The sequence below is a fragment of the Silurus aristotelis genome (genome assembly GCF_946808225.1).
Source record: "Silurus aristotelis genome assembly, chromosome: 13".
NCBI lineage: Eukaryota > Metazoa > Chordata > Actinopteri > Siluriformes > Siluridae > Silurus > Silurus aristotelis.
In genome coordinates, this window is record NC_139586.1 from 24,168,185 (window position 1) to 24,187,417 (window position 19,233).

The 19,233-nt window shown below is 37.4% G+C and overlaps 1 protein-coding gene across 3 annotated transcripts in view; it reads right to left on the reverse strand.

Moving 5' to 3' along the window:
* Positions 1 to 19,083, reverse strand: part of osbpl1a (oxysterol binding protein-like 1A) — a 32,891-nt gene extending 13,808 nt beyond the window's left edge. For all 3 annotated transcript variants that reach the window (XM_083559080.1, XM_083559079.1, XM_083559078.1), the window contains exons 1-15: positions 18,873 to 19,083; positions 14,218 to 14,343; positions 13,876 to 13,961; positions 13,723 to 13,797; positions 13,122 to 13,233; positions 11,914 to 11,999; positions 11,088 to 11,232; positions 10,201 to 10,268; positions 9,968 to 10,012; positions 9,182 to 9,255; positions 8,049 to 8,112; positions 4,701 to 4,796; positions 4,436 to 4,558; positions 3,365 to 3,446; positions 2,414 to 2,520 (exon numbers count right to left, since the gene is read on the reverse strand). In XM_083559080.1, coding sequence (XP_083415206.1) covers positions 2,414 to 2,520; positions 3,365 to 3,446; positions 4,436 to 4,558; positions 4,701 to 4,796; positions 8,049 to 8,112; positions 9,182 to 9,255; positions 9,968 to 10,012; positions 10,201 to 10,268; positions 11,088 to 11,232; positions 11,914 to 11,999; positions 13,122 to 13,233; positions 13,723 to 13,797; positions 13,876 to 13,961; positions 14,218 to 14,341 — 1,287 coding nt within the window. In that variant the 5' untranslated portion in view covers positions 14,342 to 14,343; positions 18,873 to 19,083. The remainder of the gene's footprint in view (positions 1 to 2,413; positions 2,521 to 3,364; positions 3,447 to 4,435; positions 4,559 to 4,700; positions 4,797 to 8,048; positions 8,113 to 9,181; positions 9,256 to 9,967; positions 10,013 to 10,200; positions 10,269 to 11,087; positions 11,233 to 11,913; positions 12,000 to 13,121; positions 13,234 to 13,722; positions 13,798 to 13,875; positions 13,962 to 14,217; positions 14,344 to 18,872) is intronic.
* Positions 19,084 to 19,233: the final 150 nt, after the last annotated feature.

The following is a 19,233-nucleotide window of genomic DNA, read 5'->3' on the forward strand; positions in this document are numbered from 1 at the left end:
AGTAGCTAATTTTTTTCTTTTTAAAGCACGTTTTGCACACTGTTTATGATATAAAGATATGATCCCCGAATTATCTGATAGAACAGAAGCGGACTGTCATGTTCCAGTGCACTCAATCGTGAAACACAATCCGTCGCGTATCGTGTAACTGGTCGGCCCTTTGCAAAAACATGCACTGACAGACCTGATGGAGTGCCATCACTGCTGGTGTCTCTTACACACAGGGTAAAACAGGGACAAAGATCCAAACATCAGTCACCTCCAGCACACACCCATTTTTTCAGTTTCAGTAAAATACTTTTTATAGTTTCATGTGAAGTTTCATGTGTTGGATTGTATAGGCCTGGTTATATATTGATCTGCTGAATTTATTGCTGAAACGATTTCTCAAGTAACTCGAGTGATTCGAATACAAAAATGCATTAAGACAAATTGTATTTTCTTCACTTCTCTAACACACTCTCCATTACTTTTGCACGATTGACCCCAGATACCTAAACTCTTCCAACTTCACCACCTCTTCTTCCTGTAACCGCATCACTCCACTGCCCTCCCTCTCATTCACACACATGTACTCTGTCTTACTCCTACTGACTTTCATTCCCCTTCTCTCCAGTGCATACCTCCACCTCTCCAGGCTCTTCTCAACCTGCTCCCTACTCTCACCACAAACAGCTATAATCATCCACAAACATCATAGTCCACGGAGACTCCTGTCTGACCTCGTCCGTCAACCTGTCCATCACCACTGCAAACAGGAAAGGGCTTAGAGCTGATCCTTGATGCAGTCCAACCTCCACCTTGAACCAGTCTGTTGTTCCTACTGCACACTTCATTGTTGTCACACTGTCCTGACTTCCTCATACAATACCACAACTCCTCTCTCAGCACCCTGTCGGGCGCTTTCTCTAAATATACTAACACACAATGCAACTTCTTTTGACCTTCTCTTTACTTCTCCATCAACATCCTCGAAGCAAATATTGCGTCCGTAGTGCTCTTCCTCGGCATGAAACCATACTCTTGCTCATAGATGGTCAACTTATCCCTCAGCATGGCTTCCACTACTCTTTCCCATAACTTCATGGTGTCACTGGTCAACTGGTCACTTGTCCCCTGAGGTTACTGCAGGTCTGCACATCTCCCTTATTCCTAAAAACCAGTACATCACACTCCTCCTCCTAAAAATGGATAAAAATTATGACTATGTCTTTAGTTAAAGAAAAATTCAAGGGGAGGTAAAACTTACATTCAGTGAGATATTGTCACCGATTATTATAGAATATTTTACACCCATAGAGTGTAATATATAGATTTCATTTTACATGCCTTTTTAGATTCAATGTAAAAAGTATATAAATAAATAAATAAATAAAAATAAAATAAAAAATAACCTAGAACCTACATGCCTTCTTAGATTCAATGTAAAACAACAAATAAATCAAATACATACATATTTTGTTAAACTGTCCAAAAAAAAAGCTCACTATTTAATGTTTTAATAATAAATAGTGACAAGAATTGTAACTACATTCATTTGTAGTAAATTAATTGTAATTTAAATTGTAATTATTTAATATTTGAATATCAAATAGTGACAAGAATTCTCACTACATTCATTTCTATTAAATTAATCATCAATGAATATTATATTTAAAAAATCTTCAAATTAGCTAGATATTGATTTAAACATTTACAAAACTGTAATACATCTGAAATTAAATCATGCAAGTTATAAATTTTTTTAATATTTAAAATAGTTGTATAAATATACAGTATTCATAAAATAAAGATCACAAATACATATCTTTAAGAGCAAAAAGAAAGATAGAAAATAAATAAACATTTAAAATAAAAAGCTAAATAAATGTACATTTGTATTATTAATGATATGAAATAATTCAATATGTTTAAGGTATTGTAAGCTAGATAAGCCAGATACTATCTAGATATGTTTTTATTTTATTGTTTATTAAGTTTTAATACAATTTTAATAAAATGTTTTAAACAGTTTTGTAATTATATAAAATATCATTCTAACCCTAATTCCTCTCTGGATATTATGTGCTACTTGATGTAGATTGATTAATAATCTGGTACTGTACAAACTGTGGAGACGTTCAAGGGAGGTGAAATGTTTTATTCTTTTAGCATAAAAACAAAGGAATGTCAGAAATCAGAATATAAAAAATAAATCTTAAATCTAGACCTCTTTTATGAATTAAGGCTTTATTTGGAAGGGTTGACATGTTCGCTTTACCAGGTCTTTACTATGAATGTCATTAGTTCTGAATCTATTAAGTTTCTAATTGTGCACAATTAAAACAGACATTAGTATTATAATAAACTGCCACTTTCTGATCAAGTCTTCTCTGCATTTTTTAGTGAATTAATTACAGTAATTGCTTCATACCCCTTCCTGTTTCGAGAACAAGTCGAGACACTGACGTAGAGTTGAACAGGTCTCGCTGGATGCCTCGCACACCTCTCTGAGCTTCTGCTGCACAGCCACCGAAATTCCTGGACCAATAGAACACAGACACACAGACAGAACAGACAGACACGGACAAACACGTACAGACACAGACAGACACACACAGACACACACAGACACACAGACAGAACAGACAGACACGGACAAACAGGGACAGACACACACAGACAGCACAGGGCTGAGAAATGTATTAACAGGGCTGAGCTTTTGGTACCAGAACTTTTTTCCCCATCCACTTTAATTTAAGCAAAACAAAAAAAGAAAGACAATGACATTTTTTAATAAAAAAAGAAAAACAATATACATTTTTACATCAAAAAACTCTATATAGTCAAATGTATCTATTAAAAGAATTAAATAAAGCAAATGTAAGATTATTACATTTTTACACACTTCAATTAAAATCTTATATTTGGTTACGATAGAAAATAATGATATAAATATTAAGAATTACGTCAGTAATTCCAGATAAATACTGGACTATATTTAAAATATTTTCAGTTGCTGTATATCATAATTTGAAATGCACACCAGGCTATTGACTCCAAACTCTCACACATCTTCAATCTGCAGTTACAGCAGAGGTCTGAGAAACAATATGATTCATTTGGGCATTGAATCCTTAGGTCGAGACTCAGCTCTAGGCATGCCGCTGTCTGCAAATAATCCAAACAGGACACCGCTAGGACAAGGTGAATATTTATTTTAACCCGTAAGTGGATACCTTTGTGGTAGGAGAGGAATAAATAAATAAGTAACGGAGGAAAGGTTTTGTTCCATTCTGAAACTTCCTGTCCTGACATAAGAGCCTTCTGTGCTTCCTGTATAATTAATAATAATAAGAGCAAATATGAATGAAACAGTTCTTACCTTTACTGAGTGCATCCTCTTTCACCATGGAGAAGAGTGAAAGCACCTCAGACTCTAACTTTCCATGACACGTCTCAGCTCGCTGAAAAAGCAATCAAAACATTTTGGACAAAAAGACTAAAATTTCAAAAACAATTTGGAGACTCTATAACTGTACACACAACCTAGACTGTAAACACAACCTAGTAGCATGGTGTGAGGACAATAACCTGGAACTCAACACCGAGAAGACGAAAGAGATCATTGTGGATTATAGACGAGCCGGCAATCACACTCACGCTCCCATTTACATCAATGGAGCTGCTGTTGAGTGTGTACCCAGCTTTAAGTTCCTTTGAGTTCCTCCACATTTTGGAGGATCTCACCTGGTCTCTGAACTCCTATATCCTGATCATGGAGGCACAACAGCGGCTGTTTTTTCTGAGGAGACTTAAAAAGTCCTGTCTGTGCTACAGGATACTGAAGAACCTTTACTGCTGTACTGCTTCAACGAATCATAGGCACTCAGCCTCCCACCTGGGAGGACATTTACAATAAACGCTGTCTTCAAAGGGCGAGGTGAATCATCTAAGATACTTCTCACCCCAACCATGGACTATTCACTCTTTTCCCATCGGGCAGATGCTACAGGTGTCTCAGAGCCGCACAAACAGACTAAAGAATAACTTTTTTTTCCTGTCGCTGTTACTGCTCTGAACAGCTGATTCTATACTGCACTGTTACTTCCTGTGTATTTTGCACTGCTTATCCACTACACATTTTTTTTGCACCATCCATAACTCACATTTGCACTACTGTATCAGACACACAGACTGATCACCTCCATGCCATGCTGAATTGAGGCAGTAATTAAATCAAAAGAAGCCGCCAGTAAATTAAGTACATATACAGTAAATGAACATACTTTCGCTTTAATCGAATTTATAACCTAACTGCATTCCTTAAAATAAGCAATGGTCCAATCAATGCTTCTACAATAAAAACATTTAGCTTTGAAGGGATGATACCTTTATTGTAATACATTTGTGAATTGTGAATGTCAGAATAAATAACAAACAATTTCCTTCCCACCAGTAGAGACTCCGTCAGCTCTCCCAGTGATATCACCTCATCCTCATCTTCCTCACTGCCCTGATCCTGTGAGCAGTAGTGAGTGCTGAATGCTGAGTGCGCCTCGATAGCTTCCAACCATTTCTGCATTACACACAAAACACACACTCTAAATATTTATACAATGAGCCTTAATGCAGAATTGAAACAATCCAGATTTGTTTTTTGTTTTTTTTATTAAAAAAAAAATAAGGCATATATAATAATAACCAAAACTTGTTCTCACTTTTCTGGTAGCTTCTGGGTTGCCTTTTGGTGAGACTTTAAAATAATGGACACTGTCATCGAAGCACTTGACTGTAAAATAGCAGCTGTCTTTAGTCTGTTAGAGCAGAACCACATATTACAATACTGACCACATTTAAAAAGAATGAGTGGATCTAATGATATAAAAATATATCATTAGTGATTGATCTTACACTAACCCAGCCATTAGGGGGGCACAAGCCAGTGTACTCTTAGTGCCGGTCCCAAGCCCGGGTAAATGGGGAGGGTTGCGTTAGGAAGGGCATCCAGCGTAAAACATGTGCCAAATCAAATATGCGGATCACAAATGAGAATTTCATACCGGATCGGTCGAGGCCCGGGTTAACAACGACCGCCACAGGTATCGTTAGCCGACAGGGTACCGGTGGAAATTGGGCTACTGTTGGCCGAAGGAGGAGAAGGAGAGGAGGAAGGCGTCTACAGAGACGGCAGGAAAAGGAGCAATGTAGGAGAGTAGAGATTCGGGTTGGTACTTTAAATGTTGGAACTATGACGGGTAAAGGGAGAGAGATAGCTGATATGATGGAGAGCAGAAAGGTAGATGTGTTGTGTGTTCAGGAGACCAAGTGGAAAGGGAGTAAGGCCAGGAACATTGGAGGTGGGTTTAAACTGTTTTATCATGGTGTGGATGGGAAGAGAAATGGTGTAGGGGTGATTCTGAAAGAAGAGTACAGTAAGAGTGTAGTGGAGGTGAAGAGAGTTTCTGATAGGGTGATGATCGTGAAGGTGGAAGTTGAAGGGATGATGATATATGTCATCAGTGCCTATGCTCCACAAGTTGGCTGTGAGATGGAGGAGAAAGAAAGATTCTGGAGTGAATTAGATGAAGTGGTAGATGTTGTGTACCTAGAAAAGAACGATTGGTGATTGGGGCAGACTTTAATGGGCATGTAGGTGAAGGGAACAGAGGTGATGAGGAGGTGATGGGTAGGTATGGTTTTAAGGAGAGGAATGTGGAAGGGCAGATGGTGGTAGATTTTGCTAAAAGAATGGAAATGGCAGTGGTGAACACGTATTTTAAGAAGAAGGAGGATCATAGGGTGACGTATAAGAGTGGAGGAAGGTGCACACAGGTGGATTATCTTCTGTGTAGGAGATGCAACCTGAAGGAGATTGGAGACTGTAAGGTGTTGGCGGGGGACAGTGTAGCTAGACAGCATCGGATGGTGGTCTGTAGGATGGTTTTGGAGGCGAAGAAGAAGAGGAGGAAAGTAAGGTTTGAAAGAAGAATAAGATGGTGGAAACTGAAGGAGGAAGAGTGTAGTGGGAGGTTCAGGGAAGAGGTCAGACAGGGGCTTGGTGGTGGTGAAGAGGTGCCGGATGATTGGGCAACTACTGCAGGAGTGATGAGGGAGGCAGCTAGAAAAGTACTTGGTGTGACATCTGGAAATAGAAAGCAAGACAAGGAGACGTGGTGGTGGAATGAGGATGTGCAGGAGAGCATTAGGGGAAAGAGATTGGCAAAACAGAAGTGGGATCGACAGAGTGATGAGAAAAGTAGGCAGGAGTACAAGGAGATGCGGCAGCAGGTTAAAAGGGATGTGGCGAAAGCCAAGGAAAAGGCATATGAGGAACTGTATAAGAGGTTGGACACTAAGGAAGGAGAAAAGGATTTATACCGATTGGCCAAGCAGAGGGACCGAGCTGGGAAGAATGTACTGCAAGTTAGAGCAATAAAGGATGGAGAGGGAAATGTGTTGACTAGTGAGGAGAGTGTGTTGAGAAGATGGAGGGAGTATTTTGAGCAGCTGATGAATGAGGAAAATCAGAGAGAGAGAAGGTTGGAGGAGGTGGAGTTGGTGAAGCAGGATGTAGATAGGATTAGTAAGGAGGAAGTGAGAGCAGCGATTAAGAGGATGAAGAATGGAAAGTCGGTTGGACCAGATGACATACCGGTAGAAGCGTGGAGATGTTTAGGAGAGATGGCAGTGGAGTTTTTAACCAGATTGTTTAACAGGATTCTGGAAGGGGAGAGGATGCCTGAGGAATGGAGAAGGAGTGTGCTGGTTCCGATCTTTAAGCATAAGGGAGATGTGCAGACCTGCAGTAACTACAGGGGAATTAAGTTGATCAGTCACACCATGAAGTTATGGGAAAGAGTAGTGGAAGCCAGGCTGAGAGAAGAGGTGACCATCTGTGAGCAACAGTATGGTTTCATGCCGAGGAAGAGCACCACAGATGCCTTATTTGCTTTGAGGATGTTGATGGAGAAGTATAGAGAAGGACAGAAGGAGCTGCATTGTGTATTTGTGGATTTAGAGAAAGCGTACGATAGGGTGCCGAGAGAGGAGTTGTGGTATTGTATGAGTAAGTCAGGTGTGTCAGAGAAGTATGTGAGGGTGGTGCAGGACATGTATGAGGACAGTGTGACGGCAGTAAAGTGTGCAGTAGGTACGACAGACTGGTTCAGGGTGAAGGTTGGACTGCATCAAGGATCGGCCCTGAGCCCTTTCCTGTTTGCAGTGGTGATGGACAGGTTGACGGACGAGGTCAGACAGGAGTCTCCCTGGACTATGATGTTTGCAGATGATATTGTGATTTGTGGTGAGAGTAGAGAGCAGGTTGAGAAGAGCCTGGAGAGGTGGAGATATGCGCTGGAGAGAAGGGGAATGAAAGTCAGTAGGAGTAAGACAGAGTACATGTGTGTGAATGAGAGGGAGGGCAGTGGAGTGATGCGGTTGCAGGGAGAAGAGGTGGAGGAGTTCAGGTACCTGGGGTCAACAGTGCAAAGTAATGGAGAGTGTGTTAGGGAAGTAAAGAAAAGAGTGCAGGCAGGGTGGAGTGGGTGGAGAAGAGTGACAGGAGTGATTTGTGATAGAAGAGTATCTGCAAGAATGAAAGGGAAAGTTTATAGGACTGTGGTGAGACCTGCGATGTTGTATGGATTAGAGACAGTGGCATTGAGTAAAAGACAGGAGGTGGAGCTGGAGGTAGCAGAGCTGAAGATGTTGAGGTTTTCGTTGGGAGTGACGAGGATGGACAAGATTAGAAATGAGTTTATTAGAGGGACAGCACATGTAGGATGTTTTGGTGACAAGGTGAGGGAGGCGAGATTGAGATGGTTTGGACATGTGCAGAGAAGGGACATGAATTATATTGGTAAAAAAATGCTGAAGATGGAGCCACCAGGTAGGAGGAAAAGAGGAAGGCCAAGGAGGAGGTTCATGGATGTGGTGAGGGAAGACATGCAGGTAGTTGGTGTAAAAGAGGCAGATATAGAGGACAGGGTGGTATGGAGACGGATGATCCGCTGTGGCGACCCCTAATGGGAGCAGCCGAAAGAAGAAGAAGAAGTGATTGATCTTACACTACACTGGGCCTGGGTCAGGGCTTTGCAGCCTTTACCCTGAATGTTGGATGCAGCATCAGACCTAAAACGAAGAAAAAATTGATTAAAGAAAAATCAATTAGAAATAAAAAAAATGATATGAATATACAATACCAAATCAAAATCACATACTAATATATATATATATATATATATATATATATATATATATATATATATATATATATAGAGAGAGAGAGAGAGAGAGAGAGAGAGAGAGAGAGAGAGAGAGAGAGAGAGAGAGAGAGAGAGAGAGAGAGAGAGAGAGAGATATCTGTGTGGAGGAGTGGGCCAAAATCCCTCCTACAAAACTACAGGAAATGTTTGACCTCTGTAATTGCAAACAAAGGCTACTGTACCAAATATTAACATTGACTTTCTCAGGTGTTCAAATACCTATTTGCAGCTGTATCATACAAATAAATAGTTAAAAAATCATACATTGTGATTTCTGGATTGTTTTTTTTAGATTATGTCTCTCACAGTGGACATGCACCTACGATGACAATTTCAGACCCCTCCATGATTTCTAAGTGGGAGAACTTGCAAAATAGCAGGGTGTTCAAATACTTATTTTCCTCACTGTATATATCTTTGTGCTGATGCTGATCAAATCTTTGTCACATATTTTTAAATTTTTTAATACATATTAAACCCTGCGGACAAATCTTTGTTTGGTGCAGGCCGGTGTGTGCTGGAGTTTGTCCACTTTTATATAAGAGGGTTCATGGAATATCCTGCCAGGCTAGTTTATGTAAATCTTACTGCCTAGTATATCCAGCTTAAAAACACACCCACTTATGGAACTCCAGACACACCAACTAACACTGAGGTGGTAACTCAGTGGTTAAGATGTTGGACTTTGGAGCCGAAGGTCATGAGTTCAAATTCCAGCCATACCAAGCTGCAACTCTTGGGCCCCTGAGCAAGGCCCCCAACCTAACAACTGCTCGGGTGTATGAATGAGATAGTTGCAAGTCACTCTGGATAAGGGCGTCTGCCAAATGTCAATGTCAATTATTATAATGTCTCTTTCTTTAGCTCTAAACTGACACATTTTTAAATCCAGCATGTCTGTACATGTGAAGCAGCAAACTTTTAAAACCACTCACTGTTTCGAATACCATGACAAAACTCCATCTTGAAGAACAACCCAGCAGGAACGCCAGCCAAAGAACCTGGTGCTCTGGAGGGACAGAAATCATTAGAGACATAGTTTATAAAGACAAGAGTGACTCAATCAAAAACTATTCATAAATGTGTTTGTTTTGCAGGTACACATTGTATTTATGTTTTTTAAAACACATGAATGTTCTGTTTGTTTATATGGAACAAATCAGGTAAAGGGAAAAACAGACATAAATTGAACCCTGACTAATTGGATGAAAATTCTGTGGACAGAGGAGTCCAAATTGGAAATTTTTTTCTCTAACAGAAGAACATATGGAAGACCGAGAACAGGATAGAGGATGTTAGCAGACTGCTTTAACCAACATGGCCGCCATTCCATACTTCAACACCAAGCAATTCCGTCTGGACTGCGGCTCGTTGGAACCGACTTTACCATACAACAAGACAATTAGCCGAAGCATACGTCCAAACTCTGTAAGTGCAAGTACAAGGAGTTTTTTATGTCCTGCCCAGTCACTGCACCTAATTTTTTTCAACTGCTCTGGAATAAACTGGTTTACAAGGTCAGAAACTAGTGAAGAACACTTTTGGGTATTTTTTTTTTTTTTTTACCATAAGCATGTATACAGCTAAATATTTGGAGAAAGGAACTGCCCGGATGCCAAGAGTGTGTAAAGCTGTTATTCATGCTTGCTTCAAAAACCACACTATGCACTATGTACATACTACATACAGAGGCAGAAAAGAAGAGCATATCTCTAAAATACCTTCCAAAGAGGACCATCAAACATCTGAACATAACGCCTCGGACCCTGTGAAGAAAAAACATTTGATGAATATGTGAAGCATTCACTGTACAAGTCCCAGTGAATGAGCAGTTACCATAAAGACAAAAGAAACTTAAAGCCAGCATATTAATATAAACCTGTAAAAAATTATCCCAAATGTAAAACAATTCTACAGTGTTTTTTTTTTTATTGCATCTGTGTGCTAAGCTTACTTTCATCAAACTGCCCTCCAGGATCTGCCTCATCTCTGTGTCCTTTGCAAGATCAAACACGGTCTGACCTGAAAACAGCCCATGGAGAAAATTAATCACAGCACCTTCATTTACAACAGGACAAACACGCTATTGTTATTACTACTAGTATTCAGTATTACTACTATTTCTGAGTCATAAAACTGGGTGGCGAAACGGTTTTACTTCCTTTCGAAATGGTATAAAACTCTGGTCTTAAAAATGATAAATTTACACAAATTACAGTTACAGAGTTACACCCCGTAACCTGAAAAATCTATATAATAGGCTACCTGTACTTCCAGCTCAACTCTGTTCATGTGAAAATTTATCTATTTTACTCATAATATTAATAAAATAATAGCTGAAATTTTGGATGGTCCATGCATTTATTTGTTTTTATTCAATACTGCAAGCACAAAAAGGGTTAAAAAGGCTAGTGTTTCTGAGCACACAGAGAATACGTATATAACTTGTATATTAATGTTCTGTATTAATTTAATCACACAAAGTGTAGTAACCAAAATCTCGCAACACCAAATATGATTAATGCCCTAAAGTACACAATATTTCCAATCAAACATTCTAACCTAGAAGTGCAAATGAACTGAATGTCAATGGCGGTCATTTCCATATATGTAAATGATAAATAATATTATTAATTAGAGCAAAATATTTAGAGATCGCAGACAATCTATTGGAACGTGTGGCGATGGGGGGTGTTGTTCAGGAATGTTCAGCAATGCATGTTTGTGCGGCACATAACACTGGAGAACTTTGGATGAAACCAGTGATGAATTATGCACTTTGATGGCATGCTTCGTTTTTAGTGTTTTGATAATAACTGATGGTTTTCAATTCTTTGTTACCGTTCCTATTCTTGATGTTGGGACTGGCTCTGTTCTGCAGCAGTTTGATTGCACACTGTTTCTGGCCTCTGTATGCAGCACAGTGTAATGGCGTGTTACCCAGCAGGTCCGTGCAGTTGATGTTTGGAGGTTTCTTCCTGTTCAGCTATGTTTCGAGAGAATGAACATGTAACACAGACTTGGCTGAACATTCATTAGATATTAACCAGATTGACTAGACCAGCACTTCTCAAATTCAGTCTAGTTTTAGGTTACTAGAACTAATTTCTTTACTTTATTACACCAGTGAATAAAACTATTTATACTTAGGAGGTGCAGCCTTATTTTCTATAACAGCAGCTTTGACAATAGTGTGTCTGGTTTATATTTAATGTGATTGTTCAATTCTTTAGACTGCAAGCTGTGGGGTCTTTTTTTTTCTTATTAACATAAAGAGGATGTTAAAAGAATCGAATTAGCCATATATTGATCAAAAAGTAATTTTATTTTCTATTTAACTGCATTCTATGGTATATCTTTTTGAATTTTATTATATTGTTTACTTTTAGGAAAATAAATCAGTCTGGGGTGCCTAAGGTTGCGAGCTTGTGGGGCCAAGTTCAAGTATTTCCAAACAGTAAATGAGGCCACATGAATGTATAGCAGGAGGACACAAAGGAAGTGGAAGGAGATTAACCACAAAAACAGCTTAAAGAGGCACTGGAATTATAATAACGTAACCTTCTCTCTGAATTTCAAAACTTCTCAGAGCAAAATGTTGTTCAACATGTTTATAACGCTGGTCATCACACATGATCATGCAGGTGATAAGATGTGGTGCTGGTACCAGTTTTAACAGGGTAGTTGTGGCTCCTTCTCGAGCTGCTTCTAACACCTGCTCCTCCAACTTCCTCTCCTCGGTTCGCTCAGCCGCTGACCGAACAAAAAATCAGAGAGAAAAAAAAACAGAAATCAGCATAAAAAAAAACAAACAAAGTCAGGATGCAAAGTCATGCTACTTTCAGTAAAAAATGTAAGCATACATTTCCTGTCATGCATCAAATCCATGTGAGGAATCACAGCTTTGTGATGTAAAACATTTCTTTTTGGAAATTACTTAACTTTAGTAGTAGTATAAAAAAATGTGCAAATCTTTAATGTTTTATATATATATATATATATATATATATATATATATATATATATATATATATATATATATATATATATATATATATATATACACACACATGCATACATACACAGCTTTTTTTTTAAACAGTTTTTTCTAATAATATGGGGCTGCTTTCACACAACCCATTATCCTCAATTACCAGGTTAACATGAAATCACAAATTCTAATCTAAATCTAAATTTCCAGCCTTCTGACCTGACTTACAAAAAAAAGCTGCAAACAATGAAAAAACCCTAAATTTTTCATTATTCTTCTTAGTTAATGTGCAGAAAACAAATGCACTCATGTGCATAGTTTTCTGTAATACACCTTTTAATGGTTGCTTGGTATGACCATGTCCACTCCACAATCTCAAATATACCCTCTTCACTTACACTTTCTTCACCCTAGCCCTTTTTAAAAAATATTGTGAGGAAAAACAATCAGAATTTCAGTTTAGATTATGTGCGGAGGGAGGTCTCAGGAGTAAGGGGGGTCTTTAGGATGTAACTAAACCACTAATGTGAGAGTGAATGAGGTGTGACTTTTCTTGTGGATGTGTGAAGAGATCTTTTTGGTGCTGGATGAATGACGTGTTTAAGACCTCCACCTTTGTTGAGAGAAGGATTTCCCACCTGGACATAGATTTTCATTCCTCTCTCAAACCATCTGTCTTCTCTGTCCAAGATACATATGTACCTTTTCATCCTCAAAACGATGTGTCCTTTGTATTTTAGAGGCAGATACATGCCTGACTACGATCCTGAAGTGTTGTTTCTTCTGTAAACCAAAACTAACTACTCCCAATCTCCCCCCGACAAATCCGACAAACTCCACTCCACCCTTCACCCCAGTTTTAAGTCACATAATAGAGAGTGTACCTTCCAGCATGCTCCTGATCTCCTCATCGTGCGTGACGTCTTTGGGAATCTGAGCCGAGCCGTTTATGACTGAAGGACAAGCATCGTACTGAAGCAGCAGCATCACCACCTCCTACACAGAGACACAGAACAGGAAAAATCTAAACATACGAAGATAATCCAAAATAATTACACACATGCTAAATAACAGCTGAGGAGATTTTTTTACTTGTATACTTTCATGCAAACTACAAAGAAAATATACCTAATATAGCACCTATTACTATACCATTGCTCTTTTCTGAGTGTCTCTGGTGTATCTTTCAGAAATTCCTACGCAAAATTTACTTTAAAGGTTAGATTTAAATATGGGAATCATTTATTTATATCATTTTACTTTTCAAACATAGAAAAGTGTAAATTCGTAGGACATTTTAAGGCCACAAAAAAACTAAATCCAGGTATGTTTTTTAAATGTCAAATTTCTCTGTATAATTTATTATATTTAACCTAAAATCAAAAATAACTGTTACCATGTTTACAGGTATGTGCACAAGTTTGCACTCGAAAATAAAAAATTAAATCCTTACTCATATAAAAAGCTAACATTAATATGATGTACCTTTCGTCCTGTGAATGCTGCTTTATGGAGTGGTGTGTCTCCTACGTTGTTGGTCAGATTGGCATCTACTCCGGCCTGAACAAGGGATTCAAGAAACCTATAGCCGTTTTGTTGTTTAATTAATGAAGAAAGTTTTTGCAAATTATATTTTACCTTTAGCAATTCCTCCACCACATCCCTGTGTCCAAAGTAGCAGGACAGATGAAGAGAAGTCCATCCAAAATTTGACCGGCTCTTTCCTGAGAGCAATAAATATTGTTACAGTCAGCATCAAAAATATATAAAAGAAACTAGAAAAAAGCACCACAGGGGGGAAAAAGGGTTGCTCTTTAAATGGGGAAAATTGAAGAAATGCCCTAAATGATGTTGCTATATGCAGGAAAACATGATGCCCTTTTTATAAGTGGTGCAGCACCCTACAAGACTGTTACAGGTTTTTAGATAAATCCAAGTCTTATGCAAAAAACAGTGAAAATCAAATTAAAATCACCATACCTTTACAGTCGATGTCAAATTTTGCCTCTTCTTTTATTTTAGACAGCAAAAGCCTTTGAATTCCTGGGAGGTTCCCATTTCTGGCATACCGAAGAAACTGCTCCTCTGTATCCAAGTCCTCCATTACTTAAAATGAAAACACACAATTTTTAGCAGCCCCAATACTAATCCCTGAGGAACACCAAATACTTTTTTTTAACAGAACTACAAGAAATCCATGTTTTTGAGACCATTGACCTACTAAGTGGACATATAGCAATGTGTACAAACTGAGTTAATAAACAGCAATCATTTTTGTTACATGTTGCAAAAACTATTTTTTTCTTTCTTTCTTTCTTTCTTTCTTTCTTTCTTTCTTTCTTTCTTTCTTTCTTTCTTTTTTTCTTTCTTTCTTTCTTTCTGACTGCAGTTCTGACTTACTGACTAACCAACTTAGTTACTGTAAGACTTACTAACTGCATTACTGACTTACTAACTGACTGACTTACTGAATGCATTTATGATAACTGACTGACTTATTCGTTGACTGCCTGACTTACTTATATTCTGACTGCAATAATGACTTACTAACTGACTGACTTACATACTCACTGACTGCATCACTAATAACTGACTTAATTACTGACTGCATTACTGATTTACTAACTGACTCACTTATGTACTGACTGACTTATTGATTAATTAACTTACATGCTGACTGACTTACTGACCAAATTACACACTTACTGACTAACTGACTGCATTACTGACTTAGTACGCACTCATATACTGACTATATTACTGACTTACTCATCGACTTATATATTGACTTATTTACTGGCTGCCTTACAGACTCACTTATGTACTGCCTTAGTGACTGCAATACTATTTTTGTGATTCTTATAGTGTTAAAACAAAACAATCTTACAGTATTTCAATTACATCAACAGCAACTGTATCAGGTTAACTTTGACATTTAATTAGAACTCCAGGGATTTCCTTACTGAGACATTTTGAAAGACTTCTTAATGCATATACTCTGAGTAAAGGTTTAGTAAACAACTCTCACCATACTTTAATCAAGACGGCTACCAAGCTGAACTACTAAACTGTAAGATTTCTTTCTTGTTATTAAACAACTTTTCTACACAACAGTTGCTTACATTGTGAATATAAAATATGAGGCATAAATCAACTCTAACAAACAAAAAAACCTGTCACTTTATACATTAAGATTTCCTATTTCTAAAATATATTCATTGTCTATATCCAATTTCAATCTGTGCACTTTGTTCTGGGATCTGATATCAATCCACCTTTCGTTTTCTTTCTTGCAGATTTCTGCCCAATTCCAATTCTGGGTAAAAGCAATACTACGACTGGTGTGATCTTTCTAACTCTTCAGTAAAATATTATAGTTAATTAATACCATATTATTTTCCCCTTTTGTTTGAACTTGTCTCTGGCATTCCATGGCCACTAAACTCACACTTACAAATCTCAATAAAATTAAAATGATTTTTATATATGTAAAATGCTACAATTCCTTTTTTAAAAAAAAAGGAAACACCGACACTGCAATGTTTATGGTATTTCCTAGTCCTTTTCCTTTCCTTATAGTGACAGCAAACTCATGCAAGAAGCAGAGAAACCACAGTCTTGTGACTTCTTTTCCCTGAACAGGAAATAAAAAGGCTGCTGCGAGCACATGATGCGGAGTTGATTTCACAAAAATGTTAAAAGGAGCTTATCTGAGTACAATGATTCCTTATAAAAAGAAAAGAGCTCTGAAATCCTACGACATGTCTGACTGTAATTATTGCAGTCAGTGACTGCAGCGTGCATTTTACTCCACTTACATTTTACTCCACCGCATTTACAATTAGCAATTTTATTAATAAACATATAAATACATATTACAAATTATGTGCAATATTTGCCTGAATCTTTTGCAATATTTGCCTGAATCTTTCCCTGTATCAAATCTGCACACAACAAAATAAAAAAAAAATAAACAATATACATATATACATACATACATAAACATACACACACACACACATATATATATATATATATATATATATATATATATATATATATATATATATATATATATATATATATATATAGACACTATAGTGACAAAAGTATTTGGACACCTGACTTTTCCAACTATTTGTGGTTCTTCCACAAACTGTTACCACAAAGTTGGAGGCACAAAATTGTATTGATGTTTATAAATGCAGTAGCATTAACTGTTCCCTTCACTTGAACTAGGAAACCCAAACCTGCTCCAGCATGATAATGCACCCGTGCTCAAAGCCATGAGTTTAAATAGACTGCAAGATCTTAGAGGATCTTGAGCAGCTTGCTGTAGCACTCTAACCTCAACCCTACAGAACACCTTTGGGATAAACACCTTTGGGATGAACACCTTTGGGATGACCCTTGTGGCTGATTGAGCACTAATCTCAATCTACAATCTAGTGAAACAACTTTCCAGAAATGTGGAGGGTATTATAAGAGCATATTTGACCAAATGTGGATGCTTAAAAAAGCTCATACAAATCTTATAATCAGGTGTCCACAAAGTTTTGTCCATATATAAACGTTTTGTGTACTTGTTTGGAGAAAGTTAGTTCCAGTTATCAAGTTTTGTTAAAGCAGCTATTCACAGATTCTTCTTCTCACCCCATCATAAAAATTTCTAATAGAAAATCACAAAGTACAAAAAACTGCTCTATCATTCCTGTAGCAAAACGACTGACTGACCGTTACACACCACAGCACACACAATACGGCTCTTAAATCTCTCAAACATTTCAGCCTTTCTTGCACATAGAGTTTGGTCAGATGAGAGCTTCAATGATGTGTAACTGCCCTGACAGATATGCACTGTGAAGTTACATGTATTGCTGTTACAATTTGGAACATGATTTGACTTGAGTAGAAATGCGGTACATGCAACGCAAGATTTTAGACTTGTTGTCCCTCTTCAGAACAGAAAACAAAAAATCTCAATTCTTAATACGAATCTTTTATTTTCTATAACAGCAGATCTGACAGCTGTTTCAGAACAAAAGTATTGTAACCGATAGTATTTGGTTGCATAGCCCTTGCTTCAATAACTGCACAAAGCGGACGACACAATTGTTTTTGTTTTTGTTTTCAGGTTCCTTCACCAACGACCATGCTAACGTTAAGATTATAGAGATCACAATTTCCCTGTTTTGATGTTGATGTCAAAATTAACTATTATGAATGTACCGTAAACAATGCAGTGGACAGTCACGAAGTAAATGTAATTCGTTACTGTGCTTAAGTGTTTGTTTCAAGTACCTGTACTTTTACTGAAAAATTTCAATTTCATTCTCACTTTCATTTAACTACATTTCAAAGTCAAATATTTGACTTTTTACTCAACTACATTTCGCAAAATCGGTCGTTCCTTTTTATTTATGAGCGGATAAAAAACTTAACTGGTCAATCACGCTGCAATCCACCAATCAGGGTCGAGCGCTCGCTCTGTTTTAAACTTGTTTTGATCGGCACTTGATGGTATCTACTCATCACCAACATACAGTACAGTTGTATATAAATATATATATAATTATAGATATATAATCTTCCCGTGGGCTCACCACCTGCAGGAGGGACCGTAAGAGACGGTGCTGTGAGGATTGGGCAGCAGTCGAAGGCGGGGGCCTGCTTAGACTGCTGCCCCCGCAACCCGAATTACAGATAAGCGGGAGAAAATGAATGAATGAATGAATAGATATATAATAGAGTATTATATCTTATACAATAATATATGAGAATAAAAAAAAATTCTTCCTTTTTTAAAGATGTCTTAATATACTCCATCGTTAAATAAAGGAGAACTATACCTGTATTACATTCCTGGAAATACAACAATTTGGACTGTAAGTCATATAAACAGTCTGCTACTGTGGTTTAGGATTATGTTTAGCTTGACCAGGTTCACAATCGAGTCTCCACATCAGTGAATCTCAGCAATGATGGAACAATAATGAATGAAAAGGGTGTAGGTCAGTGGTTAAGATGTTAAACTTCTAAGCAGAAGGTTGTGAGTTCAAATCCTGCTGCCACTGCTGGCCCTTGAGGAGGGGCCCTTAACCTGCAACTGCTCAGATGTGACAATAAGATCATTGTCAGTCGCCCTGGATAAGATGCATAAATACAAAACCTTCTCGGGGATTTTTATCTTGTTACTGTCTCCACCATTGACTCACTCATTAATAGTCAAATTATAGGAACCTGATTATGACGTCATACTCTGTATGAATAATTAGTCATTTCTGTACAGCTGCTTTGGGACAAAGTCTAATGTTAAAAAGGCTTTAGAAATAAAATGAAACTGGATTTAACAATAAAGTGTGAGTAAATATACATATTAATGAATATAAAATGAAATATTATTATATATAACATTTTTGCTCAAACGCATTATTAAATATAAATGTGATTATTATAAAATAAGTGCTAAAACCTTTTCATGTAATAGGTGTAGATACTGTACATTTAATTACAATCTACAGACTTTAGAGATTTTTATGATAATAATTATGATGATTGAAGTTATTGTGATATTATTATTATTATAGAGCTAAATTATATCAATGATTTCTAATTGGTGGCTGAACAGTACTCACCGCAGTATGAGGACTAACACATGGATTTACTTTCCGACCCAAACTGATGCATCATTATGAAGAATTAATAATAGTTATAATAAATAAATAAACTCTCCCAAAGTTTCTGGACCTCCACAGGAGCTGTTTTAAATTTCTTTCATCACTACATAAAATACACGGCATACAAACACTATTACAACTAGCACTTCAACAGCTGATCGCGGGATACATACCAAATCCATACTTACTCCATATAAAGTGTTCTATATAGGGTGTATAATATATTGTTTTGTACCCTAGATGGTGCGCTTACGTAGGAAGCAAACACTATTTTCGGCATGGCAGTAAAGGTTAATTTAAACTTCCGGGGTTTATGTGT